General features: G+C 32.6%; 1 protein-coding gene across 15 annotated transcripts in view; it reads left to right on the forward strand.

Annotated features, from left to right (window-relative positions):
- Positions 1 to 3,464: 3,464 nt before the first annotated feature.
- LOC114331300 (amyloid-beta A4 precursor protein-binding family A member 2-like) overlaps positions 3,465 to 23,793 on the forward strand; it is a 252,334-nt gene continuing 232,005 nt past the window's right edge. For 9 of the 15 annotated variants that reach the window (XR_007701099.1, XR_007701098.1, XR_007701100.1 and 6 more), the window contains exons 1-2: positions 3,878 to 4,341; positions 18,851 to 19,091. Coding sequence is in view for 10 of the 15 variants with exons in the window: in XM_050663244.1 (XP_050519201.1) it covers positions 18,883 to 19,091 (209 nt within the window). In the remaining 5 variants the exon portion in view is untranslated. Of the gene's footprint in view, positions 3,557 to 3,875; positions 4,342 to 18,850; positions 19,092 to 23,793 lie in introns of those variants that run through there. The other 6 variants (XM_050663250.1, XM_050663255.1, XM_050663246.1 and 3 more) reach the window with 5 other exon arrangements.

Raw genomic sequence — 23,793 nt, forward strand, 5'->3', positions numbered from 1 at the left:
ATTCCTTAAAGATATCAATGTATTTAACAAAATCTAACATCTGTAAATAAATTACCTTATGTATATGTATATGTCGCTAATAACCTCCGAGGTTGATGCGACTATTTTGTAAAATAAAAAAAAAAGAACAATAATTTTCGTGGAAATCAGTTTACAAACCTAACAATAAACATGGCTCCATTTAGGACTGTACACACTAACCACTCGCGAAGAATTTTTTCTCATTATCTTTAATTTTATAAAAAATCACACTTTGCAAATGTCTGGTTTTATTATTATCCAGTTGTGTATGTGTAGCACATTCACTAATTTTATCAATACTTATATTGATTCGGTCGATTATTTATAAAATATTGTTTAAATTCCAGATTTAAATGTTTTGGCCAATCCCCTATATCGCTAGGAAAAGAGTTATTGACATTGTCGTTTTCTATGGGAGATCACGGAGATGCACTTGTGACAGGTGAAGGCGCTTGGAAATCAACAGTGGAGTCATCATTTATCATTTCCTGTTCGTAAAATGAAAGAATTTTGAAAATTTATTTTGTTATTTCAATAAAAAATTTTCCTTCCGGGCCCCATTAAAATGCGGGCCCGAGGCAGGTGCCTCACGGGCCTAGTGGTAAAGTAGGCCCTGATCCGACACAGATCTTCAAAACTATATAGTGGCGAAAAAGGAAGCGAAAGGAGCAGTAGCAAAAGCCAAAGCAGAAGCGTATTCAAACCTATACGATCAACTTGATACCAGGGAAGGCGAAACGAAGATATATAAAATAGCCAAACAGAGAGCAATGAAAGCAAAAGATGTTAATCAGATTAGATGTATCCGAGATGAAAATAATAAAATACTAGTTCACGAAAGGGATGTCAAAAAGAGATGGAGAAAGTACTTTGACAGCTTATTAAATGAAGAATTTGACAGACAGCCTGTAGAGTCAACGGAGACAGTAGCAGCAATGGTCACCACAATAACAAACAAGGAAGTGGCTCAAGCGCTTCAAAAAATAAAGAAAGGAAAAGCGGTAGGACCAGATGATATTCCTGGGGAAGTATGGAGAGCATTGGGAGAGACAGGAACAAGGTGGCTATCAGGTCTATTTAATAGAATTATGGAAGTTGGACAAATGCCAGACGAATGGAGAAGCAGTATACTGGTATCTGTTTACAAAAACAAGGGAGATATACAACAATCTACAAACTACAGGGCTATAAAACTGCTTAGCCACACCATGGAAATATGGGAAAGAGTAATTGATAGACGGATACGTGAAGAAACCGAAATATCCGAGAATCAATTTGGCTTTATGCAGGGCAGATCAACAACAGATGCAATTTTCATTATAAGGCAGTTGATGGAAAATACAGGAGTAAAGCAACAAATGCTCATATGGTATTCATTGATCTCGAGAAAGCATATGATAGAGTTACTCGAGAGATTCTGTGGTGGGCACTCAATAAGAAAGGAGTCCCTGGTGAATATGTAAAGATTGTGAGGGATATGTATGAGGGAGTAACGACTAGTGTTAGGACAGGTGTGGGAGAGACTGATAAATTTCATGTGAAAGTATAGGATTGCACCAAGGCTCTGTGCTTAGTCCGTATTTATTCTCATTAGTTTTGGACCAGATAACAGCGAAACTACAGGGTAACATTCCTTATTGTGCTTAATGTATGCTGATGATGTGTTAGTAGGAAATAGTGAAAGAGACTTAGAACAAAAACTGGAACAGTGGAGGCAAACTCTGGAGGAAAAAGGTTTAAAACTTAGTAGGACAAAAACAGAGTATTTGGAATGTTCATTTAAAGATGGGGTTACTACAAATAAAATGGTATCTTTGGATGGTGAACTGATTGTAAAAAGCAATAGTTTTAAGTACCTGGGATCGGTATTACAGGGTAATGGAGAAATAGATGGAGATGCATGCAGTAGAATTAGGGCGGAATGGATGAAGTGGAACGAAGCGAGTGATGTGTTGGGTGACAGAAAAATTCCAATGAAGCTGAAGGGAAAATTCTATAAAACAGCCATAAGACCGGCTATGATGTACGGAACTAAATGTTAGGCAGTGAAGAGGAAAGAGGAACAACGAATGCACATGTGGCGGAAATGAGAATCCTTAGATGGATGAGTGGAGTGACAAAGAAGGATAAAATTAGAAATGAGTATATTAGGGGAAGTTTAGGTGTGGCACCAATTGATGCCAAAATGAGAGAGCATAGGTTAAGACGGTTTGGTCATGTTCAACGTCGAGACGTTAATCACCCAATACGAAGAATAGCTGAAGTGCAGATTCCTGGAAGGAGTAGGAGAGGAAGACCTGGGGGGAGACGATAAGGCAGGACATGTTGGTAAAGGGGATTAACATTGATATGACCCAAGATAGAATTGTGTGGAGAAATGCAATTAGGGAAGCCGACCACGCATAGGGATAAGGCAAAGAGAATGATGAATAAAAGGAAGGAGTATAGGAATAAGGAGAGTGTCGTGGTTGAAATATTTTAGGGAGTGGTTTAAATGCAGTTCCATAGAACTCTTCAGAATAGCGATAGGCGGAATAAATATTAGTGGATAATGATATCCTACCTCCAATTGGGAGACGGCGCTTAAAGTGCCGTATCTTAGTAAAGCCGTAAGATTATATCGTAAAAATATAAGTCTTTTGGAAGTCAAATTTTTCTTTGGGATGTAGTTTTATTGAGTTATTATGGACGAGAAAGGTCAGGAAGTGGAAACTGAATGCCAGATTGGCAAAAGGAAATAAAAAGATGGGAAGACTAAGACGCTGATATAATCCTAATATGTATCGAGAAAAACAGCTAAGGATATATAAAACGGTAATAAGGCCCACAGTGACGTATGATGACGAAGTATGGACAATGAAAAAAGCAAATAATGAGAAATTGGAAATATAGGATATAGGTAAGGCTATGTATGGAGGCAAAAACAGCGTGGAAGATTGGGTGCGAGGAACAAACACGGAGCTAGAGGAACTGTATAACGATCTAAGCATCATTCGCTTTATAAAGGAACAAAGAGTGAGATGGAAGGGTCACGAGATGAGAATGGAAAGGAAGAGGATGCCAAATATGATCCTAAAATGGAAAACGGGGCAAAATCACGAAAAGAAGGAAAGGAAGGCCATGACACAGCCATGATACTAAATTGCTAAATACTAACATGCTATTTAGTAGGTATCATGACGAAGGTCCAGAGAAAGCTGTAAAAATTGCATTATATTTTGTATTTTTAGCCCCAGACCTTCGACTTCGAAGCCTGTTGAGCTTTATAAATAAATAAATGTATATTTATTGAGGAATTGTGTCTCGTTTGGTACGTAAAAAAAACTGGACAGTTTAAAGGGTCTAAATTAATAAGACAGGCGTCTGATAGTCTGATGACTGTATAACTAAAATAGATCGAGACCATCAATGAAAATATGGATGACATTTTATATACTGTTGGATGTCAATATGTCAAAAAAGTTATGATTTAAATAACAAAGTAAATATTTTTTAATTTAGTGTTAAAATCTTGGAGACCGTATGTTGCAGCAAGGTAATTTATTGTATTAAAATTATATTTGTAATCAATAGTATTCCGGCTGACTTACGAATTAATTATGACACTACATTGTTTACACTATTTCCATGACCCACTATGAAAACAATCCCCTATCGATTTAATTCAAGTTGCATTTAACATAAATAGTAATATTTAATTAAAAGCCTAATTTTTTTCGTTTGTAGTAATAGATGTATGTAGCGAATACACATGCGTTCAATAATTTTGCAATTGACGGAATTGACCAAACATTGCGACGTCGCAAAAATCGGCGCGTGGTGTCAAATTCATACAAATTTATTTGAAATTTAAATAAGAATTAAAAGAACAAGAGCCCCTCGATGTTGCCCCTTAATGTTTTAAAGACCCTTCTAGCACCGATTAAAAAAAACCATTGACAGAAGTCGGGAAAAGTTTTTGTCTGAGTGCGCCGCCTCTTCAATTATTGATTTTGGGTTGGACAAATGTCTCATAGTCCAAAGAAAATTGTGGTCTTGCTGTAAAACACGCACGTAATATGCTGTAAATATTTCTTAAACCCAATACTCTTTGTCAAAAGTTACCACCATCCTTTAACAACCCTAGTTCCTATTTTAAGTATGTTTTCAGTGTTTCTTGACTATTGATTCTTATTTAATGTAATAATTATAAGTGTCAGTGACTGTTAAAATGTTGTTATTGGTTTGATAATTATTTTTTTGTTTTTCAAATACTCAGTTGGATTCTAATGGATTTTATTTAGTTTATTGGGATTGTGATAAAGCCAGATACTGCTCAGAGTAAGTTAATATGTTTGTGGTGATTCATACATTTTCTACCTCACATTTGAATCAGTAACTACAGAATATGGATGAGTTTAGTATCCTTCAATAACATTTAAATATTTTGTTTTACGCTTCAATTTCTCCTGATAAATATTTTTAGGAAATTAGAATGGGATCAATGTGATTTTTGGTAATTTATTCTATATTTTCAACAATAGTTTTTAATTAAACAATTCCTATATTTAGTATTATGACTTAATACTTACTGACTTAAACATATTATCAATAAATTGTCTTCTAACTTATAAAGTGCTTATTTAAAAGCTTTAAAACGTTACATGCGTATAGTACCTACACTTTTCAAAGTTTATAGTACTGTTCAAAATCTATTCATGGTATCTCAGTTTTTTAAATAAACTTTTGCAAAATATATCTTGTACGTAATATATAAAAATTAAACTGTATTTTGACAATTTTGTCCAATTTGGAACTCTCAATGTTAATAAACAGTTTTATATTTTATGCGGTTGCTTTCATGAAATGTAAAAAGATACACATCTTTTTGATTTTTAATAGTTTTTAACTAAATATTTATTTTTCATAAGATGACTAACTCCACATCTGACAATTTTATAAAAACCAATGACTAAAACTTTGTGATGAAAAATAATATTTTGAATGTTTAGTTTATGAACGAATTTATGATATTTCATAGCGTTTGTATCAAGGAGATATACTCTACACTATTTAAACCCATTCTGTAATATGTCATCTCATGATATTGTTATCTACCTAATAACTTTTTGTGATACTGGGCTAAAATGCATATGAATTAGTATTACCTCACCTTTTTTTATTTTTAAATTCTGGACCTCGAAGGTAAATTACATTATGTTGACATAGTGTTGTTTTGCATAAGTTCCTTTAATCCACTTATTTTATTAGTTGGACTATACAAATTTGGTTATATATTATCATTAAAATATGGCTAGATTGCTTTTTCAACAATTATGGGATATATCAGATTTTTATAATATTCAAAGTGCTCTACTGCACAGTAGTTGCTCGAAGTTACACAGTGTAGTTTACCTCCGAGGTCAGAGAATTATGGATGCTCTTCTTTCATACTATTTTTGAAGAGTGGTAGAGAGATTCATGTATGTATATACAGTCCCTGCTCATATTATTAGACTCATTTAGCAAATTCTGGTTTTCTTTGTTTCATATTCACTTATGATTTATAACTATATTAGCTATATACAAGAGGATTATATACATGAAAATATAAACCTCTTTTTCATAATTATTAAACAACAAATTTAAATTATCATATAATTTTACTTTACCTAATATTTTGTAAGGTCACCCTTGGTTTTAAGAAGTGCAGCTACTCTCCTATCCTATGCAGCCTCCTGCTGCTATTTCTTTTAAATGGTCATTATGGTTCAAATGAAAAATGATTCTATCAACTGAACCTTGTTTTTTATTAATTTCTTGACCAATTTCCTTTTTAGACACTCCCAGACAGTTTCGATGGGGTTCATGTCAGGTGAGTTGTCGGGCCGTGGTAATAAAGCAATTCCTTGCCTTATCAAAACTCTTTTAATGCCTTTATCCGTATAACACAGTGTTCCATCACAACGACAAATACTTACGACAATTAACAAACTATTTGTTTATTTGCGGAACCAGTCTTGTTTGCAAGACTCTTTTATACTGGTCCTATCGCATGGTTCCTTCCACCACATATAAACGTACCATTACTTTGCCACGCATAACAGATGAGACCATTACTGAGGTGAGATGTTCCATTGCTTTTATTATACATATACTTATAATGCATAATTTAAAATGTTGCTTTATCTTCATGCAAATTGGTCCAAGCCAAGAGTTTTTTGAGCATTTGCTATGTTAGTTTTGGTTTCTTAACAACCTGTGAATTTGAGCCCCATGGTGTACAGATTTCAGCATACTGAACACCAACACTCTGCATCTTCTAAATTATTCCTTATATCTTTGTGGGCAACTCCTCTATGTTTTACAGCCAAATTCTTTAAAATTTTGCCCTCTGGAGGTGACTGAAAGCTTTCTGCCACATGTACGCATTTGAATCGACATAACAGAACATTTCTCTTTAAATTTTTTACTCAACCTTTAAACCAATGATTGAGGTAGAATACATTTTCTTGTTGTCCATTGCATACATTTTATTTTAGTTCCATTTATTTACAGTCCAATTTTCTTCGCTGCTTTTACTATTCTCTGTGTACTATCTTTTAGAGTCCTTTTTTCCATCTTGCCAGCAACACCACATAATCCGCAAATGCCAAAACCTGATGTTTTTTTTTATATAGGCGTCCTTCTCTATTGATTTTCGCTTCTCGCATTATTTTTTCTAGGCATAAATAAGTTCAAGATTAATAATGATAGATAAAATGATAGGTAATAAACTAAAATTGTTAAGAGCTAAACTATACAATTATAAATCTTTAGATCATTACTATCTTCATTAATTATTTGTTGTGCGTGCATTGTCAAGTAATAGTTTGTCAACAGTTGGGTTAGTTACCTTACCATATTGATAGCTAAATACCAACCAAGTAGTAGGTAGTAACGACACAATAATTAGATGGTAGTTGCCAATACTTATATCATTAGTTTTTTCTACATTTTACCGCAAAAGCTATGCATCATCAAAATTATGCTCATTTTAATAGTTGATTTTCACTTGAACTGATTCTACTAATTTTTTTTATTATTTTAGATTTTTTCTTTAGGATTTACACTGTGGGGCAAAGGTTTACTAAAACTTCTCTTTTGGGCTTATACCAGGTGGAAGGAATTGTTTTTCTTATGTTAAGTTTGAGACACCTTGTGGGGAAGGATAAGGTACCTGACTAGGTAAACATCAAAATCATATTGCAGTCTCATGAAGGGAGTAGATGTAGTCTCTAAGAAAATAGATGGTCTTATGTCTTATTCTTTAACATGTGTCTTAAGTCTTAACTGAAACAATACTAAATTAACAATAAAAGATAATAATAGTTAACAAAGCTTTAAAAAAACGAAGAGAAGCATAATATAAACTAATATCACATGTTTCTTCTTCTACTTCTAATAACAGCTTTTCATCACATATAGGGAACTTGCACTAAAAAATTTTTTTGCATAAAATTGTTAATTTATGTTTTAAAATGTTATATTCAAAATATTACGTCTTAACAATGAATAGTGTACGTACAACATCTAATCAAAGTTTCGCGCCTAACATTTCCGTTTTAAACAACTTCAAAAGCGAGACCTGGGGTCTGACGTCACAGGCCACTCGTATCGTTTGCCCGTTCGGGGTGGGCTATTGCATTTAATGTACTTTGCCCATAGATAAATAATATAGTTGAAATATCTTGTTTTACTCTGTGGCAAAAATGATTTTTTCTGTGACGCAAAATATTAACATTTTATCTCTGTTGACATGTATCAAAAAGTTCTTTTTTATGAAATTACTTTTGTCGTTTCTTGTGTTGAAGAACAAAGAAGAAACAAGTAACTTAAAAATAAACAAAACTTTTAGTAATAAAAGTAAGAGTAACTAAAAAGTATTGGTGCTACTATAGTATGCGGTCTACAGTCGGGTTTCTACTATAGCTTGCGGTCTACCGAGGGATGCGGTGTAAGTATAAGCTGAGATGATAAAGATATTAACTTGTAAAATTACAATAATGATTCTTTTTATTTATGCGTATTATTAACTTTGTAAAGAAGGATTTTGTTGGCTATGTACACGTTCTATCGGTACGTCTGCTAATCACCATAATCTTTTCTCAGAAGGCTTTGAACACAATAATGAAAGGCTCCAGTAGGTACTAATAAACATTACAATAAAATATAATCTTTATTATAATGCAAATTACACCGTAATCTTTTCCAGGATATACGAAATCCTTCGATTAGAGGTAGGTAGATCAAACCCACAGGGTAAACCGTATACTATAATATAATGGTACCAAACTATTGTTATTAACGGTTTAAACATGCTTATTAATAACTCTTAATTATTTGCCTTGACACCTCGCATTTCTCTAATAGAATAGTGCTTTCACTACTTTTTATAAAAGTTGCCACGATGAAGACATCAACGGTAGGTAAGTTAGTCAGATTGACCTATTGAAAAACCCTCGTCCGTCATATTATGCGTTTTAAACTATTTACAAAATAGCACTCAACTTTATCAATTTCAGTTTAAAACTAAGCTGATTGGGGAACTACTTATTATAATATATAAGATGAACATAAATAATACCTAGGAATTTTCCGTTAAAGACGATTAAAATGTAATATACCCGTGATAGCTACCCTAATTGCGTTGTTTCCGACTAGCTAGCCCGGTTGACGATGGCCAGTGACGTCGAACCAATAGAAGGACGTTCAAGAGCCTCCTAAGATATTTAAATTTTATAGCATTTTCAAATCGTCGTAATTAGCGTACGGGTTAAAAATATTTGTTTTTTTCGCATGCAAGCGTTTTAAGATCATGTTACCTTATGTTTTTTAATATTATTATAATATTTAAAAATTTATGCAAGTTCCCTATTATGGAAAAACAAAAATGATGACCAATCTCGTCCCTTATGAGCTAATAGAAATCGAGAAATCGCCCATAGAACTTGTGGAAAAATATGTTTATTTGTATTTGGGTCACGAAATTAGGTTAATGTGAGACAATCAAACATGTAAGCTACTCAGAAGAAAAAGTTTAGGTTGGGCTGCATTGAAGGGAAACGTATTTAAAACAAATATCCCAATCCATTTAAAAAGGAAATCTTTTAACCAGTGCATTCTATCACCCCTCATATACGGAGCAGAAACTGTAACTCTCATAAAAACATCAGCGGAAAAATTAAGAAGCGAAGCAGAGGAAAACCTCTTAACACGATGGATCGACAACCTCAAAAGAATTGTGAGCAATTGGTTAGCAGAGGCGCAGAACAGAACAAGATGGAAATATCTGAAGGAGGCCTGTGTTCATCAATGGACAAATCGGGGCTGATTGATGATGAATGATCACCTAGGCATGCTGGATATTAAGCAGGCTTGTTGATTTTGATCTATGTAGTTTCATGTATCAACAACCGCAGTTTCTGTATATTGCAGAGAGGCAGGAAGGGGCTGATGAAAGACTTAATTTTCTACTGACGATACTATCAACGAACAAAATTTCTGAAGGATACCTTTAGCTAATTAAATAAACTGTACATAATGACACCAAATATGTTCTTGTTGTCATGGAAATTTCACCCCAAAATATCACAGAACCTCCATTAAACAATCTCGTATCTCTTATGTTGCACTGTGCATACCACTCACCTGGTCAATGAATAACTCTTAAGCATCTATCAGAACTGATATTAGAAGTAAAGGGGGAAACACTGATATTAGCTTACATTATGATTCGTTCTGTTTTTAAAGTTGGGTTAACTGTTTTTATTTTTTATTGTTAATTTAGTATTCTTTCAGTTAAAAAACATGTTAAAAAATAAAACTGTCTATTTTCTTTGTTTTTAAAGATGTCCCGGAGATTAAAAAAAAAACAAAATGTTCACAAAACATGAGGCTACAACATGATTTCGATGAATACCTCTCCTTGCACCTTGTCCACTCTACAGGGTGTTTCAAACTTAACATAAGAAAAACATTTTTCCTTTCTTCCACCCGGTATAAGCCTAAAAGAGAAGTTTGAGGAAACTTTTGCTGAACAGTATAATTACCAAAGAAAAAATCTAAAATAATAAAAAAACTAGTGGAATCCGTTAATTTCTTCATGACAAAAATAAAGGTCATAATGACCATAATTTCTGGTGATGCAAAACTTTTACGGTTAAGTTTATAACATATACATCTACAGGGTGATTGATTAGTCTGATAAAGCTCAGTAGATCAGCTAAAGTAAACAGCAATAAAAGTTAATAAGAAAAATTGTAGCCATCTTTAAGCTTCACATTACAAAATTAGTAAGAATGTTCGATAACATAGTGGCAGACCAAACTTATGTTTTTTTAAATGGAATACCCTATATTTTATTTTATATTCGAAATCTTCTTAACTTCCCCATCACAAAAATATAAAAGTTTGTTATGTTATACAGGGTATTAACAAAGTTATAACCAATTTTCTATGAAAATCGTAACGAGTTGAACTCCCTGTATAAATAAAAATAAGCACAACAGCAATGGTTTATTGGTACCATATTTTTTTATTTAGTGTCAAAATTTTTAAGAATGGTTGATATTGCTAACTTTCTTTATATTGAATACAGGGTGAGGCAAAACGCAAGTACATTATTTTCTCAGAAATTTTAAATGGAACACCCTGTATTTTATGTCACTATCGAAAAGTACCATTACCATACTTTAATTTTTGCATAATATTCCCTATGCCTTAATTTGTTAGTTTTCGAGATATTTTCATTTTTCAGAGCAAATTATTAATAAAGTGTCTAAATTTTTACAAATTGTAAGTAAGCCATGACTGAATTGTCTAATACTGACGGTTCACCATAATTGTTTGTATATAGGGCTTTTCATCGATTGCCATTTGTTTCGAGCTTCTGTCATGTGTCACAAAATATTAATATATCTACGTCATACGTCTTTGGTTTGTATCACTGCTATGTACATATATAACAATAACGTATGTCGTAGATATATTAATATTATGTGACACATGACAGAAGCTCGAAACAAATGACTGTGAATGAAAAGCCCTATTGTGTTATTAAATAGTTAGGATAAATTTTACTGTTGATATAAAATGGTATCTGGAATTGGGGAATGCAATAATAAAAATGCCTTATTATCAGTAAGAATCTATCCTGAATGGTTGCCTGAAAGATGACAACCTACAACAGCAAGCTTTCAAAAATTAAGGATTGGTTTTTAACCGCATTGGTTCAGTTTGCATAAAAACACGGATTAACAAAAAGTACTGTAACAGAAGAACACGAAATAATATGTGTTGCTGACAGTTACTGAAAATCAATATACAAGTATACGAAATAAGTATTTCCAAAGCAAACGAACTAATTACTACTCTGTGCAAAAAATTCTTGCAAAAAACAGAATGCACCCTTACCGCATTCAATTGTACCAAGAATTAATTCAGGAAGATTCTAAAAAGAGAATATTATTTTGTGAATGGGCCTTAGATAAAATTAATTGACAGAAAGATTTCTTCGATAATGTTACTAATTGGATTTGAAGCCACGTTTCATAAAAACGGTTCAGTTAATAGGCATAACTTTATTGTCATGTTTTTTTTTAATTGGCTTTGGCATGAACCAATTAGCCAGACTTATTTTTTATTTATGAAATATAAAGGGAGCATTTTTTTTGATCCAATATAAATAAATTGATTTTTCAAATTCTCACACCCTAGGATAAATGTTATTGTGTTAGTAAAATGTGTGTTTCTGTTTAGTGCATTTTTTTATATCTATATTTTTTTTTTATTTTTTTTTAATTATATTTTTGTTTTTTTAATGCTTTATTTATGTAGTCTTTTGTTTAGTTTTATTTCCTTTTTTTTCATTGTTTTTTTTTGTTTTTTTTATTTGTTTATCATTATTTTACTTCTTTTAACTTTTTTTTAAATTTTTTTTAATTATTTTTTTTATGTTAATTTTTTCGTGAACACACAATAATATTTTGTATCGCAGAATTGCTTACAATGGTGTTAGTTTTTACAATTTCATTTTGCAGCGAATTAAATGATTATACAAACATTGATATAAGTTAATATTATTACTAAAAATTATACAATTTAGACTGGTTGGCAAACAGAATTTGAGATTTACCATTTCTTCGAAAAATGATTCAATGCTCTTCTTATTTCTTGAACATTCTAGGATTACATGGTTCATATCACCAACTTCTCCGCATGGACAATATGGGTTTTCATCCAGTCCTATTTTATATTTGTACAAAGGAGTCATAGCATGATTAGATCTTATTCTGTTTATTGTAACAATGAAGTTTCGTTTTGTTAATTCATGAAACCAGCTTTTCAATGGTATGTTATTTTGGTGGCCGACATAGTTAAGCCCTGTGACTGATGAATTATATTCTTGCTGCCACAATTGTTTTAAATGTGAAGTAAACTTGGAGGTAAGATCTGTATATGGAACAATATTGGTGGTTAGATGGTAGCCTGTGTCAGTGGCTGATTTGGCTAGTGTATCCACTACATCATTACCTTTTATTCCTGAGTGCCCTTTAATCCACACCACAGTTATTGTTTTCCTTTGTTTTGTTGCTTCAAAGTTTAGTTTTAACATTTCTGCCTCTATGTTAGTAAGATTTTTCGATGATTTCAAGTTTGTTATTCGGTCATCTGCACTTTTACTGTCAGTGAATATAACATTATTCTGTGTGTTTCTCGACTGGACGTATCTAAATGCATTTGCTATGGCAATTGTTTCGGCGGTATATATGGAACACTCATCTGGTAGCTTGAACTTGTAATATTGGGAAGAGTTTGCGTCATAAAAAGCACAGCCTACTTTTCCATTCAACTTGGATCCGTCAGTATATATGTATTGGTGTTCAGGCCATCTTCCATTAATGGTTTCTAGAAAGTTTTCTTTTGGGTCCAGGTAGTATGTTTTTATATGTTTTGAAAAGAAAACATGGGGAGGTTCGGTGTAGATAGGTATAGTTTTGTTGATAGACAGGGAGTTAGAGATTTGTGCCATTGTGGTATAGCTGTTTACTAGGAGTGGAGTAGCTTTTGAGTGCCAATATGGATGGGTGAGTACTAGGACAGTGAGGTCGTGAATGTTACGAAGATAGCTGGCTTTTTTGGATATGGCTTTAGCCATAAATTTATGACTAATTAGCTGCCTTCTGAAAGATAGTGGAGGTTCTACAGATTCGACTTCTATAATATTTATTGGGGTAGATTTATTGTCATGTTAGACACCTGATTAATAATTTGCTCTGAAAAGTGAAGATATCTCGAAAACTAACAAATTTGGACATAGGGAATATTATACAGTGCTAGTCAAAAGTCTGTTCCCCTCCTCGTATCTTTTGAACGGTTAAACTTACAGTAGTGAAATTTGGACGGAGGAAATAAACGGACGTTAGCTTCTCAACTAGTCATAACAGGTGACGTAATAGTGACAGATGACGTTACAGCGCCACTGTGACAGATAATTTTAAATGGGAGCTTATTGCAAATGATAGCTCGTTTGAAAGGTATTCGCTCTGAGCGTTAACAAAGTGTCAAAGCAAAATCGACCGACCTGCTCATGGTGGCGGTTTTTTGAAATTTTATCAGGACGCTTTGTGTATGTTTAAATGAGACATTTAAAAAAAATGCCGTGTCCCGCTAGTGATATTATGTATTAATATAAACAGAAAATAAAAACGCACTTAATCTGATATAAATTGTTCTATTTCCAATATTGATTATCAGTTTGATTTTGTATACATAACCTCACTATCGCAGTGTATGTCAATAAATCTTTATTAACGAAAAAGAAAATATTTTTGTTGCACTATAAATTACAGTATAAATTAATAACTAATGAATTCTAACAATTGTATTCGGTTATTATCACTACAAAATAAAATATTCAAGTTTAACAAAATAATCCCATAAGACTCAATGTTAAAACGTCCTGACAAAATCTGACAGCGTGTCACGTGACTGTAAGTAGAGGGGAGACGCACGGAGCCAATTGAAAATACCTATTCAACCATACTAATTTTGTTTGGCTTTAAGTTGATTTTAATGAATAAATTAAATAAATACTAAAATCGTAGTTTCGCACTTAATTAATAAAGATCCACACTTCCGCCTATGGTTACTTGTTAAAAAAGTTGACGTTGACCTAAAAACAACTAGAGAGTTGAACAACATACACTTTTTTGACAAATAGCCAGCGGCGGACGTTAGAGTTTTTATTAATTAAATGCCAAACTATAATTTTAGTATTTATTTAATTTATTCATCAAATTCAGCTTAAACCCAAACAAAATTAGTATGGTATATTAAAATTGTAATTTCGCATTTAATTAATAAATATTCAAACGTCCGCCTCTGGTTATTTGTCAAAAAAGTTGACGTTGACGTAAAAACAATTAGAGAATTGAAAAACGTCAACTTTTTGACAACTAACCATAGGCGGACGTTTGAATATTTATCTATTAATTAAATGCGAAACTACAATTTAAGTATGTATGTACTTAATTTATTCATCAAAATGAGCTTGTCAAATAAAATTAGTATGATTGTATAGTTATTGTCAGTACCTTTCAAAAGAGGTATCACTTGCCATAAGGTCACATTTAAAATTATCGGTCACAGTGGCGCTGTAACGTCATCTGTAACTATTACGTCACTTGTCTTGACTATAGTTGAGAAGCTTACGTCCGTTTATTTCCTCCCACCAAATTTCACTATTAAAAGTGTAACCGCTCAAAAGATACGAGGGAGGAACGGACTTTTGACTAGCACTGTATAAAAATTAATGTACGGTTATGGCACTTTTTGATAGTATAAAATACAGGGTGTTCCATTTAAAATTCCTTAGAAAATAATGTATGTACTTGCATTCTGATTCACCCTGTATTCGATATATTGAAAATAAGCAATATCAACCATTCTTAAAAATTTTGACAATCAATAAAAAAATATGGCACCAATAAACTATTGCTGTTGTGCTTATTTTTATTTATACAGGGAGCTGAACTTGTTACGATTTTCATAGAAAATTGGTTATAACGTTGTAAATACCCTGTATAACATAACAAACCTTTATATTTTTGTGATGGGGAAGTTAAGAAGATTTCGAATATAAAACAAAATATAGGGTGTTCCATTAAAAAAAAAACATAAGTTTGGTCTGCCACTATGTTTTCGAACACCCTGTAACATTCTTACTAATTTTGTAATGTGAAGCTTAAAGATGGCTACAATTTTTGTTATTAACTTTTATTACTATCTATTACTATATCAGATCTACTGAGCTTTATCACACTAATTAATAGCCTGTATAGCAAATAAAAATTATGAATGTTTTGAAATTGAGATAATTTCATATGGACCATCAGTAAGTATCTTTCTCAATCACTTCATTTAATGCTACATGACGCAAACATTTACGAAATGTTTACCCTGTTGCTTAGATTATCTCTGTTAGTAATATGCAGAATTCGAAGAAGAAAACCAGCATCTGGAGAGAAGACTAGAACAATAAAATAATGCAACAAAAGTTCACAGTATTTTGGTTTTTCTTTATGTATAATTTGCAAATGGTAATGGTACATTCCATGTCAAATCACTCAGACAAAAACTTTTGAATCTCCGATTTGTCTGAAACTTGGTGTATAGCTTCAGTGGAACGTAAAAATAAGACATTTAAGGTCAAAAAAAATATATTGTCTATGAAACAGACGCAAACGATCTTTTAGCGATTTTCAGAAATAAAATTAGAAGGGATTGGGAATCACTATATACAAGTATTAGTGAAAAATCGCAAAGTCACTATTATAGTATTCATAAAGATTTGCCAAAGAACGTTCCTCATCTCACCTTCCCTGTATCCAGACGATATTCCTCAATCATTACTAGGTTGAAATTACATCACGGTCGTTTCCCGGCTCACTTACACAAAATAAATATAATAGATTCGCCTTTATGTTCTTGCAATAATATGTCGATAGGCGACTTAAACCATATATTTTTCGACTGCACTAAATATACACTTGAAACATTGGAGCTAATGACGGACTTAAATAATATAAAATTTCCTTTTCCAGTAAATATTTCAGCACTCCTTTCTTCATTTGATAAAAGAGTCTATGACATATTAGTTAATTTTGTGATTAGGACGAAAGTAGACATTTGATCTTTCTTACGATATAGTCTGTGGCAAATAGACTTTGTCTGATGCCAAACACACACACACACACAAGGTCAAAAAATATTCTTCCTTTTTTTCTCAAAATATCATTTTAAGCGATTTTACAGTGATTTGGTATTTATTTAAACAAATTTGCATTTTTATCGTAGTATCAATAATGTTTTAATAGAAGGGGCTCAAAAATGTCATTATAAGATATAATAACAAGTTATTTTGATTCAAAACCAGTTTTTTATCAAATTTTTAGTGTAGAAAATGGTAAAATACTTTTTACATTTTCCTCCATTCCCAAAATACATGTCCTTCGATTTAGCTGAAAATTTACCCAAAGATTGCCAAAACACAGGACTTTAAATGGCTAAAAGGATTTGTATAGTTTTACAATACAAGAAAAGCTACATTGCAATAATATCAGAGTCAAAAATATATAGTCCAGCCGGGATAGTATTTGACCTTGCATGCCGAGCTGCCCAAAATTTTACTTTTCTAATCATTAGTGGAGTCAATAGTAGTGTAAATTTAAAATCGTGAATGAATTCTGCCATTGCACTAGACTAGCCGCCATCTTGATTTTAAAGAAGAACCGCTTTTGCTCAATATATCTGCCATTTTTAACTTTTCGGCAAAAAGTGTGAGGACTGAAATTGTTGAAAATGTGATTTTCTATAATTTCTTATATTACAAATTTTTGTACGGTCGATATTTTCCAAGTTACGGGGGAAATATTGACAGACTTTGGTCGATCAAATAAAGACTTTGGTCGATGGCCTTTTGGTACATTGTATCAATAAAGCATAAGTCTCTCTCTGTACCTATACAGAAATGGAGAGAATATAATTTTATACACTTTTGATCTATTTCATTTTTTTGCTAAAATCAATATTTAAGGTAGTACGTATCCCGTAAAGACGCGATACGTACTACCTTAAATTGCATTGGATATGGCGATTGTTAACACATTCTTTAAAAAGAGAGAAACTCAACTTATTACCTACAAAAGTGGACAACATCACCCAAATAGACTACTTCATGATAAGGAAAGAAGACATACGTGAATGCAAGGACTGCAAGGTAATAGTTAGTGAGACAATAAGCCAACAACATAAGCTGCTTGTTCTGGACATCGAAGTAAAAAGCGAAACTAAACAAATATATCGGAGAGGACCATAAAAAATCAAGTGGTGGCTGCTAAAAGATGAAAAAGAAGGTCTATTCAGGAGAAGAATAGTAGAAAAAATATGTTGGAACATGAAAGGAAGCCCTAATACAATTTGGAGAAAAATGGCCAGTAGTATTAGAGAGACTGCTATTGAAATAATTGGGAAAACGTCAGGAAAAAAGTTTGAGGATAAAGAGACTTGGTGGTGGTCAAACGAAGTACAAGGAAAAATAAAAGAGAAGAGAAAATTATATAAAAAGTGGCAAGAAACCAGATCCGACACAGATCTTCAAAATTATATGGTGGCGAAAAAGGAAGCGAAAGTAGCAGTAGCAAAAGCCAAAGCAGAAGCGTATTCAAACCTATACGATCAAGTTGATACCAGGGAAGGCGAAACGAAGATATATAAAATAGCCAAACAGAGAGCAAAGAAAGCAAAGTATTTTAATCAGATTAAATGTATCCGAGATGACAATAATAAAATACTAGTTCACGAAAGGGATGTCAAAAAGAGATGGAGAATATACTTTGACAGCTTATTAAATGAAGAATTTGACAGACAGCCTGTAGAGTCAACGGAGACAGTAGCAGCCATGGTCACCAAAATAACAAACGAGGAAGTGGTTCAAGCGCTTCAAAAAAGAAATGAAAAGCGGCAGGACCAGATAATATTCCTGGAGAAGTATGGAGAGCATTGGGAGAGACAGGAACAAGGTGGCTAGCAGGTCTATTTAATAGAATTATGGAAGTTGGACAAATGCCAGACGAATGGAGAAGCAGTACCTGTTTACAAAACAAGGGAGATATACAACAATGTACAAACTACAGGGCTATAAAACTGTTTAGTCACACCATGAAAATATGGGAAAAAGTAATTGATAGACGGATACGTGAAGAGACCGAAATATCCGAGAATCAATTTGGCTTTATGCAGGGCAGATCAACAACAGATGCAATTTTCATTATAAGGCAGTTGATGGAAAAATACAGGAGTAAAGAAACAAACGCTCATATGGTATTCATTGATCTTGAGAAAGCATATGATAGAGTTCCTCGAGAGTTTCTGTGGTGGGCACTCAATAAGAAAGGAGTCCCTCGTGAATATGTAAAAATTGTGAGGGATATGTATGAGGGAGTAACGACTAGTGTTAGGACAGGTGTGGGAGAGACTGATTTCATGTGAAAGTATCTAAATCGCTTAAAATGATATTTTGAAAAAAAAAAGACGGTTCGACCTTAAATGTCTTATTTTTACGTTCCGCAGAAGCTATACACCAATTTCTAGACAAATCGGAGATCCAAAAGTTTTTTGATCCAAAATTTCGTGGTTTGAAATGGAACCACCCTAACACATTTTGCAAATGAATTGTCACATTTTTTATCAGATTCCCCAATATGCAGTTACTGATTCAGATCTTTTTGATGAACAGTTTTGTTCGTAGGTTTACCGGAAGATTATGGCAATTAAATTTATATGTTTGAAATATTAGAAATGAACAGTTTGACTCTAGCATTAGATAAAATTGATGTATCTGAGAACACTGAACAAATTAGTAAATTATTTCCAAAGTGCAGACCAAGAAGTGATATTAACCTAAATCCAATTGTTGCCTCTGGGAGAGACCATGAATGTATTGAGAATACAACAAATACTATCATGAGTGTAGACAGTGAAAATGATAGGTAATCATCATTATGCTGGTTTATGTTGTTTCACATTTTTGTTTCCTTTTTTTTATTGCACTCGTGAATTGTTTAATATTCTTGCTCTATGCTAATATTTTTTGTTGGTTGCAAGCTGTTATTAGTAGCATCTTAAATACTTTTGTAATATCTGGAAATAATACTACATTACCTTGATCAGAATATCAACAGATTTACTTTTAAATACATATACAGGGTGTTTCATTAACAATTGTTCATATAAATAATTGATGGATTCGACCGTTACTTGATGGAAGTTCATTTTATCTAACAATAAAACACTGAAAACGTTTGTTTTCTATACTTCCACAAAATTTATTACAACTATGCGACTACAGCTGTTTCGGCAGAGTGCCTTTCTCAAGTGATTTAGTTTACAATGGTTTGCCTATTTAAAGTCTTTAACTGAAGAGGTTGAGGAGTGGGGAACTGTTTGTCTCGAGTTGGTCATTCAGAATTATATCTGTATTTTTCAATTTATTAATTTCCATAGATTCTAATAAAGATAGCTTAAGGGGCTATCCTAGTGTAAAAGTACGAAATTCATATACTTTTTTTGGGAATTTCTAAAATAAAAAGTACTATACCGATTGTTTTGAAAATTTTGCACCAGTAGTTACTATAAAAAGAAGTACATGTAAAACAATTTTCATAAAAAAATATTGATAATTAAACTATTTATCCGCCATCTACTGGCACCGTGAAAATAAAAACATAGCTCCATTGCTGCAGTGATTGGGACCAATAGAGATCCTGAAACATAAAATTTCAAAGTTATTATTGAAATATAAGCTATTTTCTATACCATCAACTAGGGGTTTTTTGATCGGATAAAAAATGTCAATTTGGCGGTTTCTGAAACAAAAAATATTTTAGCTAATTTTAAAAATTTTGTTTAACACTTCGTCATTTTTACACATTTTAATATTTTTCAAAAATCCTAGTTGATGGTATAGGAAATAACTTATATTTCAATAATCACTTTGAAATTTTATGTTTCAGGATCTCTATTAGTCCCAATCAATGCAGCAGTGGGGCCATGTTTTTATTTTCACGGTGCCAATAGATGGCGCATAAATCGTTTAATTTTCAATATTTTTTTATGAAAATTGTTTTACATGTGCTTTTTTTTATAATAAATGCTCATGCAAATTTAAAAAATAATCGGTACAGTACTTTTTATTTTAGAAATTCCCAAAAAAAGTATCTGAATTTCGTACTTTTACACTAGGATAGCTTAAGGCCTTTATTTTGAATATGCAGAATTTGAAACTGTTCATTAAAAGAATGATTATGATCTAGAAGGTGAAGTGCGTATGTAGAAATGTCTGTTTTTCTTTTGTGTAAAGCCCTTTTGTGTTCTGCTATCCGTTTGTCAAAAGTTCTGCCAGTTTGACCGATGTAAGTTTTTGGACAGTCACCACAAGTTAGTTTGTAAACACCACTCTGTAATTGTTTTCTCTTTCGGCTTTTATTTTTCTTAATATATTTGCTTAAGTTTGTTGTTGGTTCTGAAAGCTGGTGTTATTCCTTTCTTTTTTTATGTATCTGGCTATTTTTGTTGTTTTCTTGCCAGTATATGTGATAGAGCAGAAGGTACTGGGTTCTTTCTGTGGTGGTGGATAGACTAATTTCAGGGCTTTCTTATGGAGTTTTTGGTTTAAAATTTTGTTAATTGTTTGTTCGTTATAGCCATTGTTTACTGCTATTTGTTTAATGATGTTCAGTTCTATCTCGAAGTTATTTTTTGACATGGGAATTTCTGTCAGTCTATGTATCATGCTATGGTAGGCTGCTAATTTGTGTTGTGTAGAATGGGATGATGAATTGTGTATATTTGTGTCAGTATGGGTAGGTTTATGATATACGGAGAACTCATGTTAGTTGTGTAGTCTGGTGGTAATTGTTACGTCTAGAAAGTTTATGGACTTATTCTGTTCTGTTTCTATTGTGAACTCAATGTTACTATGAAGTGAATTAATGTATGATAGAAATTGGTCAAGTTGCCTGTTAGTTCCTGTAAAGCATACTAGTATATCCTCCACGTATCCCATTGCTATCAGATATATTTATGAACCAGCTTGAAACAACAATTTCTAAACATCCCGTATTTAAACAGTTCTTATATTGGTGAAGATACGTGGATGATATACTAGTATGCTTTACAGGAACTAACAGGCAACTTGACCAATTTCTATTATACATTAATTCACTTCATAGTAACATTGAGTTCACAATAGAACCAGAACAGAATAAGTCCATAAACTTTCTAGACGTAACAATTACCAGACTACACGACAAACATGAGCTCTCCGTATATCATAAACCTACCCATACTGATACAACTATACACAATTCATCATCCCATCCTACACAACACAAATTAGCAGCCTACCATAGCATGATACATAGACTGACAGAAATTCCCATAGAAGTAAACAATGGCTATAACGAACAAACAATTAACAAAATTTTAAACCAAAAACTCCATAAGAAAGCCCTGAAATTAGTCTATCCACCACCACAGAAAGAACCCAGTACCTTTTGCTCTATCACATATACTGGCAAGATAACAACAAACATAGCCAGATACATAAAAAAGAAAGGAATAACACCAGCTTTCAGAACTAACAACAACTTAAGCAAATATATTAAGAACAATAAAAGCCGAAAGAGAAAACAACTACAGAGTGGTGTTGACAAACTAACTTGTTGTGACTGTTCGAAAACTTACATCGGTCAAACTGGCAGAACTTTTGACAAACGGATAGCAGAACACAAAAGGGCTTGCAACAATAGAAAAACAGACACTTCTACATACGCACTTCACCTTCTAGATCATAATCATTCTTTTAATGAACAGTTTCAAATTCTGCATATTCAAAATAAAGGCCTTAAGCTACCTTTATTATAATCTATGGAAATAAATAAATTGAAAAATACAGATATAGTTCTGTATTTCCAACTCGAGGCAAACAGCTCCCCACTCCTCAACCTCTTCAGTTAAAGACTTTAAATAGGCAAACCATTGTAAACTAAATCACTTGAGAAAGGCACTCTGCCGAAACAGCTGTAGTCACATAGTTGTAATAAATTTTGTGGAAGTATAGAAAACAAACGTTTTCATTGTTTTATTGTTAGATAAATTGTCCATATAGTAACTGGAGAAACCTTAGCACAAAATATGAAGATTTAACCTAAAACACTTCAATAAAATATTCCTCCTTACGGAGATACAGAGTGTTTTATTATAAATATTCTAAAATGATTTTAGCTTATTATTTTAACACCTTCCAATATTTTTTGCTCAAACTTAAGAAACGGTTTACACGTGTTAGTATACTTTAACTAGTGTTAAAAGATAGTTTTCTGCTGTTTCCAGAGGCGTGCTGTAGGGATATATACTTCATGTTCCCCCTTTCCCTCCTTATAGTCTACGCCACTGTCGTAATAATCATTTCAGTATGTTTTTTTTATTCTTCGTTAATTTCTTAAATATCGTTTTGTCTCAATGCGATAGAGTGAGTGGTTTTCAAGTTATTTGAGGTTAAAGTTAATGGATTCAAGAATATTGTGTATTTTAAACACATAATCTGATTTAATGTTGAAAATACATAATCTTATTGAATCCATTACCTTTAACCGCAAATAACTTGAAAACTACTCACTCTATCGCATTGAGACAAAAGGATGATATTTACGTAGAAATTAACGAAGAATAAAAAAAAACACGCTGAAATGATTATTACGACAGTGGCGTAGATTATGAGGGGGAAAGGGGAAAAATTAAGTATATATCCCTACAGCACGCCTCTGGTAACAGCGGAAAACTATCTTTTAGCACTCGTTAAAGTATCCTAACATGTGTAAACCGTTTGTTAAGTTTGAACAAAAAATATTGGAAGGTGTTAAAATAATGAGCTAAAATCATTTTAGAATATTTATAATAAAACACTCTGTATCTCGGTAAGGATGAATATTTTATTGAAGTGTCTTAGGTTAAATCTTCATATTTTGTGCTAAGGTGTCTCCAGTTACTATATGGACAATTGTTAATGAAACACCCTATATATGCTTATTGGAGGCCTATTGAAATATGTATCTACTGGAGAATCCAATCTACTACCAATCATAATAATTGGCTCGGCAATCCCCTGTGGGTCTTGATCTGCTCACAGAGAAGTTGCCATCTTCTGGCCCTTGAATCTTAAGGTTTTCTTCCACATCATCAACCCTTTTTCTATGCTGTCGTCCTCTACTTCTTCTGCCCTTTACCTGTAGTTTTCCATCTTTTGACTATATTTCTTACACTATACTCTGACAATTTCAGCATATTCGCGATTTCCGAATTGGATTTTCCAGAATTAAAAAATCTAATGACAATGGAACAAATTTTCTCAACGATTTTACATTTACACGCTACAAAGTTTACCTCGGCCCATTTTAAGATCCATAAACATAAAGCTTTACAATATTACAAAATACATTTGACATTAATTGACAATTGTTTTGATGTCATTTTTCCAGAAAACTACAGAGATGTCAACTTGTTAAATACTACCCTAAAACTTACTACTACTAATACGGACACTTGGACAAATAGACTAGCAGGATGCATTAATAACACTATAATGGTGAAACCGACATATTAACACTGAGATGAAGTCAAGAATTTATAAAG

Source organism: Diabrotica virgifera, chromosome 10 (assembly GCF_917563875.1).
Source record: "Diabrotica virgifera virgifera chromosome 10, PGI_DIABVI_V3a".
Taxonomy (NCBI): Eukaryota; Metazoa; Arthropoda; class Insecta; order Coleoptera; family Chrysomelidae; genus Diabrotica; species Diabrotica virgifera.